This window comes from Gaeumannomyces tritici (genome assembly GCF_000145635.1).
Source record: "Gaeumannomyces tritici R3-111a-1 unplaced genomic scaffold supercont2.4, whole genome shotgun sequence".
Lineage (NCBI taxonomy): Eukaryota > Fungi > Ascomycota > Sordariomycetes > Magnaporthales > Magnaporthaceae > Gaeumannomyces > Gaeumannomyces tritici.
The window spans coordinates 249,987-267,468 of NW_008804548.1; the positions used below are offsets into that span (position 1 = coordinate 249,987).

The 17,482-nt window shown below is 59.4% G+C and overlaps 4 protein-coding genes across 4 annotated transcripts; 1 reads left to right on the forward strand and 3 right to left on the reverse strand.

Annotated features, from left to right (window-relative positions):
• The first annotated feature begins 154 nt into the window (after window positions 1-154).
• GGTG_07495 (hypothetical protein) lies at window positions 155-6,573 on the forward strand. The gene is made up of 2 exons (XM_009225319.1): window positions 155-5,570; window positions 5,640-6,573. Exons 1-2 carry the CDS (start codon window positions 585-587, stop codon window positions 5,817-5,819), a joined length of 5,166 nt encoding a protein of 1,721 aa, XP_009223583.1. The 5' UTR covers window positions 155-584; the 3' UTR covers window positions 5,820-6,573.
• A 693-nt stretch (window positions 6,574-7,266) lies between these two features.
• GGTG_07496 (short chain dehydrogenase) lies at window positions 7,267-8,541 on the reverse strand (the record flags this gene model as incomplete). Its single annotated transcript, XM_009225320.1, has 3 exons — window positions 7,267-7,754; window positions 7,977-8,109; window positions 8,353-8,541. 3 exons carry the CDS (start codon window positions 8,539-8,541, stop codon window positions 7,267-7,269), a joined length of 810 nt encoding a protein of 269 aa, XP_009223584.1.
• Window positions 8,542-9,721: 1,180 nt separating this feature from the next.
• On the reverse strand, window positions 9,722-10,559 carry GGTG_07497 (hypothetical protein; the record flags this gene model as incomplete). Its single annotated transcript, XM_009225321.1, has 3 exons — window positions 9,722-10,009; window positions 10,072-10,261; window positions 10,384-10,559. 3 exons carry the CDS (start codon window positions 10,557-10,559, stop codon window positions 9,722-9,724), a joined length of 654 nt encoding a protein of 217 aa, XP_009223585.1.
• A 2,094-nt stretch (window positions 10,560-12,653) lies between these two features.
• GGTG_07498 (calcium permease) lies at window positions 12,654-16,545 on the reverse strand (the record flags this gene model as incomplete). Its single annotated transcript, XM_009225322.1, has 3 exons — window positions 12,654-13,103; window positions 13,169-16,110; window positions 16,368-16,545. The coding sequence occupies 3 exons, from the start codon at window positions 16,543-16,545 to the stop codon at window positions 12,654-12,656; spliced, it is 3,570 nt and encodes a 1,189-aa protein (XP_009223586.1).
• Between the last annotated feature and the right edge of the window lie 937 nt (window positions 16,546-17,482).

Consider the following 17,482-nt stretch of genomic DNA (forward strand, 5'->3'; position numbering starts at 1 on the left):
GACAGCACTGCATGGGCCCCCCCACCCTGGCCGCCCCACCAGCTTGCGGCCCAGCCATTCGATTTGCTCCACGAGTGCCTGCATGTCCACCCAACCGCTGGGACGACCGAAAGAAATTTTGGTGCAAACAAACGGGCTGGCGCTCGACCACAAAGTCGGAGCTTCATTCGTGCCTTCCCAACCTCTGCCCTTCCTGCTCTCTTCTCCCACGAGAGGTGGATTCGACTTGGCTTCTCTTCCTGCAGCTCGTCTGGACGAAAGACAGAGGCTCCAGTCCCAGTGACGCGTCGTTGATTAGCCAGCGTTCTCGCTTCGCCGACTGTATTAATCATTGATTTCGTTCTGCCCCATTCCTTCCGCACCTGCATTTGAACCTTTTTCCCACCGCCCGCTGCCTGAGCGATCGCCCAATTTCGTTCCGCACCAAACCCTCTGGGGCCGGAATAGCTGATCGCTCATCGGCGCCATCGCAGTCCATTCATTCCAGTGCTCGCCCGAGCAGCCAGGTTCCTCTCTGCCCCAGGCCCACGGCGCTGTGAAATACCAGCGTTGTGCGCCTTGCTCTCGCCGAGTCACCTGCCAAGATGGAGGCAAACGGCGGTGGTGGCCTGGAGTCGCTGCTGGCGCAGCTGCGGAGGACCTCCAACCAGGAAGCTCCTCAGCAGCAGCACCAACACCAACACCAGCAGGCCCAGCACCAGCAGTATCACAGCCAGCAGCAGCCGCCGCTCCAGCAGCCTCAGGCTCAGCAGCCGCAGCAGCGACCAGGCCAGAACCCGACCCAGGACTTGCTCGCCCAGTTCACGTCGTACCACCAGGCCAATCCCGCACCCTACTATGGCGGCCAACAGCAGCAGCCGCAACCGCAGCAGCCGCAGTCTCGCGGCTCGCCCCAGTACCCGGACTCGCCTTACAATCCCGCCGCGCACGCGCCCGGCATCATGGAGTCGCACATGCCTGCCGCCCCGTCGCCTCCGACCGGCGCCTTTCCCAACACCCAGTTCCCCCCGGGCATGCCACTATACGCACGGAACAATAACAACAACAATAATAACGGACAGGCCCATCGCTCGTACGGCGCCTCATCCTACCCGCGCGAGGAGAGTGGCGACGCGAACAGCACTGAGCGCCAGGGAAACCTGCTCAGCCTGCTCAAATTCAGCGGCTCGGGACAGGACCAGCAGGACGACGAGTATCCGGCCCCCACCATGCCTCCCCCGGCCCGGGATGAGCCTGCTCGCGATTCCCTGATCCACGCCCCGGCTCCTGCGCCCTCGGATCCGACTGGCCTCCTTGCTGCCCTTATGAGGGGCACCGTCAAGGACGAGCCTCACCCGGAGCCCCACGTCCATGCGCAGCCTCCCCAGCCGCCACAACAGGCCCAGCCCTGGAACTCGACTGCCCAGTCTGCCGAGTCCCAGCAGTATCTGCTGAACCTGCTGAACCGCCCGAAACCCAGCCAGAGCGAGGCCACCTACACATCTGCAACCTCGCAGCCGGAGCCGACCCCAGCCCACTCGAGCGAGGGCACTAGGGACTACACTCCCCACAGTCCCGAGACCGAGGTTCCTACCGCTCCCTTCGAGTTCGAGTCTCCCCAGCCAGCCAAGTACGAGGCGCCACCTCCAGTGCACGATGCTCCCTCGCAACAGAAGCCGAACATGTTCAGCTACAACAACCCATTCGAAGAGCTTGCCCAGTCGTCTCCTCTGAACCGGACCCCAAAGGCCGCCCCTGGATCTGCTAGCGGTGTTCCGAGCCCTGGTCGGACCGCCACCCTGCCTATTCAGATTCTGAAGAAGCCCGTGTCGTCGCCCGCAGGCTCCGAGAGCAAGCGCCAGCGCCAGGAGCCAACCCCGCGCGACACGCCCGAGCACTCTCGCCACCAGGCCGAGAATGACAGTGCTGTCGACCGCGAGATGGAGACTCCTGCTCCGCTTGTCGTTACCGTTTCCCCGCGACCCGAGAGACGCGATGACATGGCTTCCGACGACGAAGCCGCACAGGCTGCCCACGCCCGAGCTGAGCACGAGAAGGCCCAGGCCAAGATCGAGCAAGACCTCGAGGCAATGCTGAAGGCCAAGACTGATCGCGATTTCGAGGAGTCGGCCCATGCTGCTGCGCAGGCCATCAAGAAGGAGCTCGAGAAGGACTCCAATAGCTCCATCCTTGAGGATACCCTCCCGACCGAGGTCGCGCAGGTCGTCAAGGAGATTGTGGACGAAGCCGCCAACGCGCCCGTGGCGGACAGCTGGGAGAGCGCCGAGGCCGAGGCCGAGGCCGACGGGATCGTTGTGGTCGAGGAGGACGAGGCTGAGACGCCCGTCGTCGTCTACAACCTCCCCATGAAGCCATGGATTTCCATCACGGTTCAGGACATCAAGGAAGACAAGGACACGCGCCCCGTGTTTCGCGAGGAGGCTATTCTCGACATTGCCCGGCTCAAGAAGGATTTTGACCAAGTTGACCGCAACTTGGTCACTGCCACAGAGAGCTACATGGCATACGGTATGTCCAAGGCCGGCGGCCTGCGCGTGATTCGGCAGATGGACGGTAAGGACGCCAAGCTCTTCACCGACACCAAGGATCGCATCTTCAACCTTGCCATTTCCTCGACCCCTACCGACCAGCCCGATGTGATCCATAAGGAGGCAATCATCGGGACCGGCATCAGCGGCACCGTCTACTGGGTGCAGGTCAAGGACGGCGAGAAGGATCACCTGGAGGATGCGCACCCGGAGCAGTACGGCTTCGCTCTCCCGCCCATCACATCACACGAAGGTGACGCCCCCGGTGGTGTGCTCAAGACCCGAGCCCGGACGTCGACCAACCACCCCGAATACTTCGCCGTAGGCCGGGGCAAGTCGATCAACATTGTCTGGCCGGGCTTCATCCTCAAGAACGGTCTGTTCAGGGCCGGCCATGACCGCGTCGTCGACACGGAGCGTCTCGCCAAGGAGTGCTCTCTGAAGATCAACACGGGCAAGGCTGGCAAGGACTTCACCTTCAGCCAGGATGACACTACGATTGTCTCGCTCGATAAGTCGGGCCGAGTCAAGTTCTGGGACGTTCGCGATCTCACTGCGGCGAAGGACGGCAGCGACTTTCCCGCGCACACATGCCTCGAGGTCAAGGAACCTCTCATGACCCTTACGACGACTCCCGAAGGGGAAAAGGCCTGGCCCACTTCTGTGCTACTCCTAGATAAGCTCAGGCCGTACCAGAAGCGCGGGGCCCTTCGTTACATGATCGTCGGCATGAAGCAGAATCACACACTGCAGCTCTGGGACCTTGCCCTGGGCAAGCCCGTCCAAGAGTTCAATCTGCCGCACGGCAAGGAGTCGGACGCCGTGTGCAGTGTCATGTACCACCCTCCGACGGGCATGGTTGTAGTCGGCCACCCAACGTGCAACTCGGTCTACTTCCTCCACCTCTCGGCACCAAAGTACTCGATGAAGAACATCTCCCAGGTCGAGTACATCCAGAAGCTCACGGCCCAGGACTCGTCGATCCCGCAGCCCGAGTCTACCGCCGTTATCAGTGGCATCCGCGAGTACTCGTTTGGCAACCGTGGCATCCTGCGCAGCCTTGACATCCTGCAGAACCCGACCAACAGCGAGGGCGACGACCAAGCCCTGTTTGAGCTCTACGGAATGCATTCCAAGGGCGTTACTTGCGTCGTTGTGAAGCAGGCCGAGCTTGGTTGGACGAGGGACAACAAGGTTATCTCGCCCAAGAACGCGGTCGAGAGTGGTCTGGTTAAGATTGACAAGCTCAAGGCGCCGCTGGTGCCCCAAGAGCAGCAGCCAGCAGGGTCACAGCCGCCTGCGCACGGTCTGGAGGAGTCGCAGCAAACCCAGCCTGTCGGATTCAAGGCCATCGTTCCTCGCCCTAACGGCAAGGAGACTCAGCAGCAGTCGACCTCGCCCGACGACAACACCGCGTCGCCTCGCAAGTCTGCAGATATCGCTACGCCCGCCAAAGCCAAGGAGGCCAAGGACGACGAGGCCCAGCCCACGCCCGCCGCCGAGAAGCCGGAGAAACAGCGCAACCGCAAGAAGAAGGGGGCCGCTGCTGCTGCCGCGGCCGCCGGTGCGGACCAAGGCCTTGCGGCCAACTCTAACGTGGCCAACGCCGTCTCGCCTCGCGTGGGCCCTGCCAAGACCGAGTTCAAGGCTATCCCCGCGCCGCCTGTCATCACCCAAGAGTCGCTCGATGCCAGCATCAAGACGATGGAGCAGCGCATCCGGGAACACCTCGCGCACGATATCCAGAACTCGCACAACATCTTCGTCAAGAAGATCGACACGGCCTCCAACAAACGCGAGGCCGACTTCGAGGACAAGTTCAAGGTGCTTCTTGATATGGTCTCAAGCGTCCTCAACGACAACACCCAGGAGGTTCTTGACCATATTATCCTCAAGCAGTTCAAGACTACGCTTCTCCCGGCCATGCGCGACGACATCGCCAAGTCAATCTCGGACCAGGTCACCACCAAGGTCTACAGCCAAGTCAGCAGATCCATCCAGGGCGAGGTGCAAAATTCGCTGCCTTCCTCTGTCTCCAACGCGCTTCGGCAGCCGGACCTCATCAAGGCACTGGGTGACGCTGTCGCTAGGACCGTCAGCCGCGATGTTGCCGAGATCATTGAGCATTCAGTGACTTCGCGAGTCGTCCCTCACTTCCCCAACATTAGCGCCCAGGTGGCCAAGGCCAGCGAGGAGATCGCCCGCCTCCAGCAGATCCAGCGCGCCGATGCTGCCAAGATCGACGAGCTCGTCAGCTTGACTACTCGCCTGACCGAGACCGTGTCGTCGATGGCTGCTGCGCAGAACCAGTTCCAGAGCGAGTTCCTCAAGATGCAGGCGCCGGCTCCGCCCCAGCACAGCAGCCTCCACCAGCAGGCCCATCACCAGCCAGCGCCTGCTGCCCTCCCTGCTGTCCCCCAGCACATGCAGCATCAGCACCCATCACAGCAGCAATACGGTGGCCATGTGCACCATCAGCAGCAGCACCAACAGCCGCCCTCGCAGTACTCGCAGCACTCGATGCACCACCAACAGTCGCCCAACGCCGCAGCTGCCCATGTGCGCTCCCAGGGCGGCAGTGTCGCGTCTGGCATGGGCCCGCCATCGTACCACAGCCCGAGATCCCACTCGAACCAGGTCGCCAGCCCTTCGCACTCGCATGGTCATGTCTCGCAGCCGCAGCCTCAGGCTCCCAGCTCTGGAGTTGGGTCGCAGCTGGTGTACATGCCGAGCAACCAGGAGGCACGCCTGCAAGCCGAGCTTGAGCAGGTTGTCTCGCAGATCGAGGGGCTTATGGCTAGTCACAACTTTGACGACGCCATGATGCGCTGGCTCCAGGCCACCCCGCACGAGCAGGAGGTGTTCAGGCGTGTGCTGAACAAGTACAACCCGGATTTCATCCACAACCTCCAGCCTTTGGTCCTTCTGTCTGTTGGCGCTACTGTCTCGCAGGATCTGGAAGGGTCCGTTCTTCGGGAGAAGCTGGCGTGGATCGAGATGGTCCTCCTGGTCTTTAACCAGCTGCTCATGAAGCAGGAATTGGTACGTCCCCCATTGCACTCCACGAGCTCCCTACATCACCATACTAACCATCGCACCGCGCTCGAACAGGACGAGGATATCATCCAGATCACGCCCAAGATCCTGGAGCTCATCAAGACCAGGATCGAAACGGTCTTTATGCGCATCAGCAACACGTCAGCCAATGACTCGTCGCTCAAGAACCTCGCGCAGATGATTGCCCTGATCACCCGCATGGTCAACCAGATCAAGCCCCGTCCCCCGTACTAAAGTTGTGCGGATTCGGAGTTATAATAACTGATGGAGGGAGAGGACTGGGGAGCTATTCTGAAGGACTCGGCCTTGGCGCGGTGTCTTGCATGACTATCACATCGATCAAGTTCAAATGTTGGCTTAGCAAACGGAGGAGCCGGGCGTTGCTCTGACTGACTGGATTACTGTACAAAGTCGCGAGGTCGGAAATAATGGGGGCTTTTGTGGTTTGAGCTGCGAGAGCGGCACAAACTGCGAGTCCTGTTGCCTTCTGCCCCGCGGACTCATTTTCTGCTTATTTTCGATCTTGGGTGGCTGGTCTTTGTGTCTTTGTAGTGTTTTATTTCCTTAGCTGTGACTTGGGCGTTCGTTTTCTCTTTCTTTTTACACGCCGTATTCATTTCTCGTTGGCGAGCTTGCGGGGAAGGGAAAAGCACAGCCTTGGTGTTTCTCTGCTTACTACCATGATCCTGACCCACCACCTTCTGTTCTCCGTCTCTTTCTACCCCGATCTTCCACATCATGGTCTCGCCGCGGCGCATGTCTTGACCTCGTCTCGTATCTCGTAGGCGCGGATCCGGGATGGTTTCGGTGATTGGTGCCACTTCTTTTCTGTTTCTTCACCTTTTTTTCTGATGATGACATTTCTACGAGATCCCCTTTCAAGATCCCCCTTCTTCCCCCTTTCCGACGCCCGCATGAACACACGCAGAATAATAATATTAAACGCTGTCTCGACGCACAACCCTGGACATTGGTGATCTGTCTCGCCTCGCAGTGTAATACTTATGTTATAGATGTGATGTTGTGATGCTGGGCAGGCAAAGGCTGGTTTAACAACCGGAACATGCCTGCAAGTCAATCAGTGCTGCCATCAAACCCCCATGGCGCTGATTGGCACTGCACTCTCGGGAGGGACGCGCGAACATGGCCAAACTGTGTCAAAACGGGTAACACATTCGAGACATTACGCGTCCTGACCCAGGGACCCGGGAGGTGGTACTGTAGACGGCGAAAGCTAGGAAGCAACGAATCCAAATGCGGACTAGCATAGTCACTGGTTGATACAGATCAAGGAAAAGAGAGACAAGAAAATAAGTCTAGGAATCCTAAACGCCCGCTCCCTCTCCCAAGCCATGCCCCCCTGCTGCTGGTACTGTTGTACATCCTTCTCAAGGCCAAAGCAGACAAACGAAGAAGAAAAGCCGCTTCCTATTTGCTGGAAAAGACGTATGTCGTCCGGTTTCTAAAGAGTAAACAGGTGGATGTAGGAAAGTTACAAACTCGATGGGGAATAACAACAAAAAAGAAAGAAAAAAAGGGAAAAAAAGCCTAATGCATGCCGAAAATGCTGTCCCATGTCCGTTGTCCGTATATGCATGCGTTCGCAAAACCCTCCACTAACTCGACTCGTACACCCCGTCGCAGATCCATTTTTGTCTCGTTGCCATTCTGCTTCATCAGATCACCAGGTGATGGGCTTCCCGTCAAAGTTGAGATACTTTGCGCTATCCTTGAAGCCCAGGCCCGAGATGACGCGAATCATGCTGGCGACGCTGTCGTCGGGGTACATCTGGCCCCTCCATTTTGCCATCTTGGTGACGCAGCGGCCGGGGCTGAGCACCACCAGGGCGATGCCGTCGTCGGCCAGCTCGCGCGCCAGTGTCAGGGTGATCATGTTGAGAGCCGCCTTGGAGGCGCGGTAGCTCATGCAGGTGCCGGGTCGGTTCTCGGGCCGGTTCTCAGACAGCGAGCCCATCTCGCTCGTCATGTTGACCACGAGCGGCGCCGAGACGTCGTCCGGGCCGCCAAGGCCGTGGCTCTGGCGGCTCCGCTTGAGGTGACAGAGGAAGGCGCGCGTGGTCAGGAAGGGCCCGACCGAGTTGATGCGGAACCGACTCATCAGCTCGTCGGCCGTCGTGCTGAGGGCCACGCGCTCGATCTCGCACACGGCTTGGTTTATGCCGAGATGATGTCAGCATCGTGCATTCTTGCTTTGTCCTCCCTCAAACCGCCAACCGTGACACTCTAGTGTCCTTTTTTTTGTGGGGGCGCGTGAGATGTGGTTGAAGTAGCGGGCTTGTAACAAGAAAAGGATTTGGAAACAAGTCCTCCACTTGCTGCAGAGCAACGTCATGAGAAGAGTAAGAAAATGCACCAAAAGGCCCAACTTACCTCCACAGTTGATCAGGATGTCGAGCTGCTTGGCGTCGAAGGCATCAGCAGCCCGCTCAATGGACTGCTCGTCGGCAAGGTCCAGCGTCAGGGTCTTGAGGTTGAGGCTGTTCTGGGCCTCCAGTTCGAGAAGCTTTTTGCGTGCGGCATGTCAGACAATGGCCGGTCAGGATCCGCTGTTTGATGACCCATCGGCGTGCCAACAGTCACTCGAGCTAGGCCGGGCGTGCAGGAGGGTGGTACGATAGCCTTGCGGAGCCTGACAAGACGCCAAGGTGGCAACCTCGGGGGCCCAGGCTCGGAGATGCAAGAGAGAAAGCCGGGAACAAAAAGGAGACGAAGCGAGAATCCCCAGTCTAAGCGCAGGAGTACATACCTCGCTTGCCTCGGCAACGGAGCACGCGCGATATGTGGCGTAGACATTGTAGCCTAGCTCGACGTACTGGCGCACAAAAGCGAGGCCGATCCCGCGATTCCCACCGACGATCAGTACGGTCAAGGGCTCAGGTCTGACGTCCGAGGCGACGCCGGAGGATGGGGAGATGGTCTTGCTGGCGGTGGTCATTTTGGAAGCAGAGAGGCTTGTGGGATAGAATTGAGGCGTGATATGGCGAGGAGGGCTGGTTTTAATAGAAAGCTGAGGAGTAAAGCAGAGTGTGGAGGATGGATTGGATGTAGGGGTGAGTGTAAGTGACTGTGAGATAGGGACGTTGATAAATAAAGGAACACGCGCACGAATGTCTTGTTAGCGAGGCGGACAGGCAGGCAAGCGTATAAGTGAGGAGTTGTTTTGTCAATGATCAAATGTGTCTGTTGCCGTCACAAAGAGCCTCGCGGCCCAGCCTTATATAAACAACGGCACCAGGTAGCTCGACCGGTGCCCTCGGCAAGGCTTTTCCTAAACAGGAAAACCGGCACGCCCCTTCTTACTTACCCCTTGAACCGGCAAGAGCACCCAACTAGAAACCAGGCAGACAAACGTCGCAGGGCACAAACGCGCCGGCCTTACTTCTGGATGGCGGCAGGCGAACGAAGATTGCTGATTAAACGAGGCAATGCTGATTAACACTCTCCCCCCGGAGGCGCGGGCGCGGGCGGGGTGGGAGAGGGTGTGCCAGGCGGGCCTCGCCGAAAAGGTGATGATGTCGCATCCATGGCCGGCACAACGGGGGAGGGTGTAAGAGTATGTAAGCCGCAAGAGGCGGTACGAAGACACCAAAGAAGACGCAGAAGCACGGAAGGGTGGATACCTTGGGCCACCAAAAGGAGGCGGCGAGCAGGTATCTAAGGCAGCCACCGACATATCGGGCAAGAAGATGGACAGGTAGCTTAATGAGGGCACTAATGGCATCCCGCCTTTCCTTGTTTTGGCAAGTGGCGCGAGGAGAGTGGGAGGGGGTTCGCGAAGGACATGTGGGTACGAGATCAAGGCAAGGTCAGACTACTTACTGACTGCCTTGAGCCGGAGATGAAGCACACGACGCATCATGGCGAAGCCAGCTTGGCCAAGGCGGCATGACTGCGGCAGGTGTAGATGTGGGCGCAAGGTGTAGACGGTGAAGAAGGAGGCTTGTACCGATACCCCGGCGGTCAACTATTAAGATTAAGCGAGCCATCTGGGGGCCGGACAGGAAGGATTTGAGAAATCGTGGGCGATGGTGCTTTTGTCACGCGTCTCCCGTATAGTTGGAACCTGCAGCAGGTTCCATGGTCTTGGGAGAAAGGATTAGACTGCATGGTATGGGCTAATGGTATGGGCCAGATGCGGGAAGGCCGCGGCGGGGCTGGGAGAGCGTCGCTGCTTCGCGCAGCCATGTCCCGTGTCCTGGACGCCTGTCTGCCTGCCTGCCACCGCCACTGCCACAAAGGGGCCAGCAGGTTGATAGGGTTGTGGACGGTTCAATCTCGAGGCGGCGTGGATAAGCGGCCAGGCGAGGGGCCCGACGGTGCGAATAGTCGGACCGCCCAGAGCACCAGGCACTCGTCTGGAGATGGGCGGGCCCTAGTGGCAGCGACGTCGACGAAGCAGGTAGCTAAGACGGGGCGTTAGAAGCCGGTTCGGGTAACGCGCCTTGGACAAGCCCGTGGTTCGTACGTCAAGGGCAAACGGTTGGCAGCAGAAAGTGGGTTGCAGGATTGCCGCAGCAGAGATTATGTGATCCGCGGCCTTGCTCATGTTTCTTGTGCAGATTCGGACTGGATTTCCGGCGTTGGCTCTTGGGGATAAAAATACCCACCAGACCAGCTTGTCTGGGTAGTTGGCCGGCCTGCTTGACCTCAGCCGCCTGTGTTGTGCCAAGGGGAGAGTGCCAATGGGGAAAAGAGTGATCGAGAGTGGCTGGCCCTTCCATCCTGACGTACAGGGCGATCATTTGTCAAACCCTGGCGACCAGCGCCGGGGCATTACCTAACGCCGCTGCGTGTTGCTGTCTTTGTCGATTGGCTGTTGGCGACGGGGTGCGCGAAGGGCGTGGTGCAACCACACGATATCTCCCCGCTTAGGAGCGGTATGACGTTTGGGGGGAGGGGCTCAGAAGACGGCGCGGGATCGTCGGGCAGGGAAGATGATGGGATGGTGCGCATGGGATGGATGGGCTAGGCGGCACGTGGGCGAATGTGTCTGTGTGCGTCCCGACCGATCAAGCAAGGACGGGAACGGGACCTGCCAGCGTCGTATGGGAGGTCTGGGAGGTCTGGGAGGGAACAGTTCAGTTTGGCACCCTCACAGGGCTGCTGGAAGCCGGAAGCTGGATAATGCGGGTGCCTGATTGTTTCTTAATGGGGGTGGGCTCCTCCATCCTTCGGCATTCCATCCACGCCGAGAAAGGGGGCAAACACAATTGGAACAGCAAACAAGCGAGGAAGACGGCTCCTGCCCCCAAACGCAAAAGAAAAGAAAAATATCGCTTAATTGGTTGGTCGTTCGAGGCAAGAGCCTAGGGCGCATTCGGCTGACCGACGGAAGGTGCAGTGCAGGGCATGATATGTGGCATGCCCGCGCGAATGATGCAACCAAGACCCGACAGCATGGAATGGGAGGGCCGCTCTTTCCCAACCTTTCCCGCCTTTTCGAGGTACCCGGTACCGGCCCCGTGGGTGCTGGCGCCCGCCAACTCGTGTGTCACCCGCATTTCCTTGCCCTCTTACCGCGCCGACGAAAAAAGTGACATGTGTCTTTTTTTTTTTCTTGCTCCAGCCCTCCAGGGCGCGCTTTTGACATGGAAAACCAAAACTCGACGCACGCTCGTGCTCACGTAAACCCCAGCCCGCATATAGCCCGCATATAGCCCGCAGCAGCCCACGAGACTGATGACTGCCGCGTCCTGGCGTGGTGTTATGGGGTCCATGCAGCCGCATTATACCTTGGGCAGGCACGCGCTAGTGAGCCCTGAGCCATCGCGAAGCGAGCAAAGTGGGTGTGCGGCCCAACGGCGCCGAGCCTGGCCCTTTGCAGAGAATCCTTCAATAGGGCTGGGTCTGCACGCGGCTAGACGACTGCCGCTTCCTGCCTGGTGGTGGTGGCTGTCATGGTGGTGGTGACACAGAGAGGTGTGCTTCGGCCCAAAACGGCTCTCGGTCGACATCAACTCTTGCATAGACAGGTCAAAAATAACAACCAAGGAGATGTGATGGGATCATGTCCGGAGGTCGTGTGCCTCGACCTCACATGCGTCGCCAATTACAGATACGAACAAAAAAGAGAATAAAATAGCCAAAGACAAGAGACAAAAAGCAAGAAAACAGACCGCAGCGGTACAAAAATAAAGCAGAAATATCTCTCCTTTCTCCCAAGGGTACAAAGGCCCAGCAGAAAAGAAACACGACACAAGGTGTGACAAAAAAAAACCCCGCCGGCCGCCTGCACGTCAGCCCAAACTCCGAGCCCGCATCGGATCCAAGCCCTCGGCGCGCGGCACGGTCGCCGGTGACGAGAAACGTATTTTTCCCCCATCTCCCCGTGACCCCCCTCCCAGACTGACACACCAGTGTCGTTTTCGACATGTTCAAATCTGCTCAACCAAGCAATCAGACCAGGGCGTCATGGCATGATGGGAGTCAGCTGAGAGGACTCCATGCCCTTCCCGCCTGCCCGTTTTCGTCCCAGTTCGTCCCTCGAATCCTTCAATGATCCAACAATAGGTCAGGAACCTGGCTTGCGTAAATGACGATGATTATTCAATAAAGGAAAACCATGTGATGTATCATCCAACACCCCTCGCCCTTCTCTCTGATAGAGCTCAATGGGGAGCCATGACCAAAGCTCAAGGGGGTGGCTGTGGGCGCGCTGTTTGCATCGTATCGCTCCGTCGGCGGCGGCGTCTTGGTCGACATCTCAAGCGGGGGCATCGCCTGGCCCCCAATAACAACATGAACCGCCGACGCTATGTCCAGGCAGACAAATAAAAAAATCGGACAAAGGAAAAAAAAACAAAGGGATAGAAATGCCTCGACGCTGGATCGGTGGGCCATGGTGAGAGAGAAGGGGACAAGGGCTAAAAATGAGATCCAAGAATGCAGTGGGGATAGTGTGGTGTTACAGAACAGAACTAGGGGAGGCACCACCCAGGCAGCACGCCGAGCCAGGCCGGCGCCGGCGATTGGGGGCCCGAGTTTTTCCAGAAAAGGAAAGCGGCCCAGGAGACACGAGTTCTCCTACATCAGCCCAACTCCGCTGCTTCAGAACGCGGGCCCGCTCTTGCCTCGCCCAACCGTCTTGAAAGAGTCTCCGCCGTAACTGACATAGGACCCGTCGGCGCCCATTGTGTCGAACCTGGAGCTGACTCCGGCGGCGCCGTTCAAGTCCGAGGCGTAGCCGCTCAAGAAGAAGCCAACGATGACGACCAGGTAGCTGAGCAACAGGATGCTGCCCTTGAAGTAGTTGCTCTTTCCTTCGCCGTACATGTAGCTAAGCAGGAACACGCACAGAATCACAGTAACCATGTCCCATTGCGGGAAGAGGAGCGAGAAGGTGTAATGCGCCAGATCATCGACACCTGACGTAGGGGCGTAAAAGGCCGAGTAGAGCACCAGGGCGGGAATCTGAAGCAGGCAGACCTGGAGGGCGTACGCGGATCCGATCTCCATGGACAACGCGATATTGCCGTTCATGGCGAAGGAGATAGCGTTCTGAATGACAAAAACATTAGAGAGAGGTCCATTCTGGGACGAGGGGGTTCATCAAGGATGCTTACCAGGAATTCAGTCGTGTTTGGCACGAGCGCAAAAAGCGAGATGCCGACAAACTTCTCGTCGACAGCAAGGCCGTCGAGAACAAAGTCGACCGAATCGACCAGGATCTCAGCAATGATGGCGTAGAGCACGGTGGCACCCATGAGGATGACCGACGACTTGAGACGACTCCAGTTGGGTGCGTCGTGGCCGCCGTGGCCGCCGCCGGCAGCGTCAACGGCGGCACCGCCAGCCACAGCCCCTCCATGCTGCGCAGTGGCTGTGGTGCTCTGGCCACCCTGGATGAAGAGAGGATCCTCGGGGTCCGGGAACGCCGCGACGGGCCGCGGGCCGGGAGTCGGGTTCGGCGTCGTCTTGGTGCTGCCTCCGTGAAGGTTGCGCGCCGACGAGCGCCGTGGGATCACAGCTACTGCCGCCGCCGTCGCGGCAATTTCGGCCACCTGGTGCGCGAGTTGGTTATTCTCCGCCTCAGAAAAGCCTGGGATGTGCATGGTGCCCCCGCCACTGCCGCCCTTGGGCGGCACCAGATGTGGTGTCGAAACGCTCCCGTTCCCTCCGCGGCCCACGGTCCCGGATGACGACACGCTCTCTTGCTGCGTCAGGCCCGCCTGCCGGAGGGATTGGCCCAAGATGCGCTTGTAGACGTTGGTATCACGGATATCCGTGCCGGTGCTGTCCCCCATGGTTGTCGAGGGCTGCCTCGTCGAGACCGAACCGCCGTGGAAGCCGGCCGTAGAAGCGCCACCAGCCAGGGCATGATCTTCGTGCTTCTTCTCGTCCACCTCGGAATTCCAGATGACGGCGGCGTGCGTCCGCAGAGTGAACCAGAGACCAATGACGTATGACAGGAACAGCAGGGAGGCGGCGATGTAGCAGTAGGGCCGCACCGTCTCGAGGTAGAAACGGTCGTTGAGGGCAGGCGTCTGTGAAAAGAAGCAGCGGCGGCAGTCTCGCGCCGCAGGGCTCCTGTTTCCATCCGAGGGAGGCCCTTCAAAGCTGGTACAATCGAGGCAGTTCAGCTCATGCGTGCCGTAGATCTGGTAGAAGAGCGTGGGGCCAAAGGCACCAATGACGGCAAAGAGCAGCATGGTGGACGTCACACCGGCGGAGCGGGCGTTGAAGCGCTGCGTCTTGCGCTTGATGGCACCGAAGCACATGGATAGGCCCGGAAGGAACAGGATACCAGCAAATATGCTGCCGACGATGCTACCCTCGACGAGCTGCCCCTTGCCCTGGTTGAGGGCGACGCAGTAGAGGAAGACCTCGACTATGGTGGAGAAGAAGGCGTTGATGGCGGCACCGACACCCATGGACGACTGCGCCGAGATGGAGGCGACGGCCTGGCCGATAAAGTAGGCGAGCGGAATGATAGACAGCAGGCCGCCGAAGAAGAGAAAGGCGGGCGAAGTCAAAAAGTTGTGCATCTTGAAAACACCATCAAGCACGAGCCAGTCAAAGACAACAAAGAAGACGACGGCCATGAGGTTGATGAGGAAGATGTTGGTGCCATCGACCGTATACTTCCAGTACTTGAGCCCGACGGCACGGTAGGTGCACACAATGATGGACGAGTGAGGCGTGTTGGGCGCGCGGGCCGAGCTGATGTCGGAGCCAAAGTTGAGCGCGAGCGGGTGCCGCCGCAGGTGGTCTATCAGGAGCATGGTCACCTTTCCCATGGGGATCCAGAAGACGAGAAACCAGCAGATGCCAGACACGACGAACAGCGAGGGCGTCAGGAGCAGGTAGAAGAAGAGGAAGAAGATGACGCGGCCAACGTTCCACTGCCCGCGCCCAAAGAGGCGGCGCTTCAGGGGCGGCACCTCGCCAGAGTCGGACCGATCGCCAGCGTCGCGGCGGGATCGGCCAAGAAGGCTGTCGGTCTCGCTGTGTGTCGAGCCGATGCTGCGCCGCGAGCGTCCAATGATGGAGCGCCCGCGCTCAGGGCCGAAAAAGAGACGGCCGTACTCGAGGTCACCGCTCTGCCACTGCTCGTACTCGCTGATACTGCGGCCCTCGCCCAGGTCCTCTTCCAGGTAGGCCTCCTGCTGCTCGAGGCGGATGAATTTGCCAAACGGATAGAAGAGGTACCCAGCCAGGCCCCAGAGCAGGCGGCCGTACTGGCGCGCGCTCGGGGCGGCGGCAAACAAGAAGCAGATGACGGCGCCGACAAAGGCGATGGCGGCCATCCACCAGCCGAAGCACAGCGTCCATATAATGTTGAATATGAACAGCCAGCCGCCAACCTTTCCTCCGGGCGTCGAGTGGATATCGCCCTCGGCCGTCTTCTGGACGGACCGGTCCTTCTTGTACAGCGCAGGCTTCCACAACCTGATTCCGAAAGGGTGCGTTTCGTTGATGGCCTGTTGGCGGTCTTTGAGCGTGAAGCTCTCGGCATCACTGATGTCACCGTCGTCGTCGTCATGATCGTCGTCTGTGGGACCGTCGCCGCTTTCATGGAGCTCGTCGACATCGTCGTCTTGGTGTCGTTCCTCGGCCACCTCAACTTCCTCCGCAATCTCAACGTGGACTCCCCTGCTGCTACCGGGCCTGGTGTTGGGCATCTTCTGGGGTTGCTCTTCCTCGGCAGTGGGGCTCTCTTCCACATCGTCCTGTCGCGAATGCACTCGGGAGAGAACGGGCGGGTTCACGGTGCGGCGGCGGACGGCTGGGTGCGCGCAGGTGCTGATGCGCCGGGCTTCGATTTCATCGGCGGCGTCGTCGACGGAGAATATCTCACCGCGGTGCGGGGCTTGTGCGTTGGAACTGGCGCGGCGACTCATAGGCGGTTTCCTAGGATGTCCCTTGCCGCGCTCAGGGCCGAGCATGGGCGAACGCGTCACCGACTGGCTGGCCCGGCTCCCCCCTTGGGAGCGATCGGGTGCATACGGGTCGGGGACGTGCGGCTGAGACGAGCCCGCGGCGGGGGTCGGCGATTGCATGGTGCCTGTCCAACGGAGCAAGCGCCAAGGTTAGCAGATATCGGGGGGCGAAGTCGGGGAGGTCACCCAGTCCCAGTCCCATGAATGAGTGGCTACGTCGGCCGGCAGTAACCATTACAGCCGATCAGAAGCACGCAGCCACGTCGATTTTGCCTCAGCATGTCTTGCCCGACGCTGGGAGAGGCGGTACCTCGGGGGGCAGTTTCACAGATGTTGGGGCCAGGTGACGCCATGTGGGACAGCGGCTTGGGTCTGGGCGTACCGTATGAACCTTCGGGCCTCCTCCGCATCGTATCCGTCGACTGAAAGCTCTCGGCAAGCCCATGTTCATGTGTTAACGGGCCGGGATCGAAGCGGGCGGGTGGCCGAGTGTCGGTGGGAGACTGTACCTCCGAGGTGCTGCTGTTGCGGCGTGATCGCGAGCGCGAGGGCGAAGTCATGTTGGCGGGACGGGCGCGACGGGCCTAGAGCCCGTTCGCAATTTGAGACGGGGTCGTCGTACGCGGGTTGAGAGTTGGTGGCGCTTGATTTGCCAGCAGAGCCGACGACTCGGCCTGGACCGTATAAGGCTTATCGCTGGCGGGAAGGTTTGAGACAAGCCCGGTGCGTCGTCGGAACGGCAGGAAAAGCAAAAGAAATATGACAGCGGGCCAACGAGGCAACAAACAAATCACAGGCTGCGTTTGGGGCGAGTAATACCCCAGCTCTCAGCGCTGGCGCTGGGAAACCACCTAAGGCGCAATCTGTTTAGCCTCCAGGGAGGCCGAGAAACAATGGAATACAGCAAGTAAACAAACGACCCTAAGGAATGAACGAGTAGTGCACTGTAGCAGCCAAAAAATAAAGCAGGAAAGGGATGCCTCTGTGTGATCGACAAGGTTTCTGCGCCTGTCGAAGCCAAAAGAAAAGACGAGATAGAGAAGAAAGGGCAAAGACGGGAGGAAAAGAGACGGTCTGGCAGCTTAGCCGACTCGATGTTGACGGTGTGGTTTCTGGAGGCGGCCACAGCAGTCAGGAAAAAGCTAAAAAGTTTTGAGGTGGGCTGGAGGTGGTGCTCCGTGCTTATCGACCCAAACTCGCCCCTTCCATCGACGACGCGCCGCGCCGTGCGCCCGAGTAGCGACGAATCCCCACCAGCCCTAGTACCCTAGTGCTCACACCTTCAGTGCGACGGCACAGCTGCGGGCCAAGCTACATCCTCCATCCTCCCCGCTGAGAAACAGCCGACGATGCCTAATCCCAGTCTCAGGTGGCAGGGGGCACCCTATCGGCTTGTGCACGGGGCTTGGCCCACCCCGGCAGAGTGGGGAGAGCTCTGATTAATGTGGATGACGACACCGCGCACGGGAGATTGGCGGCGCCCAAGAGGGACGGCAC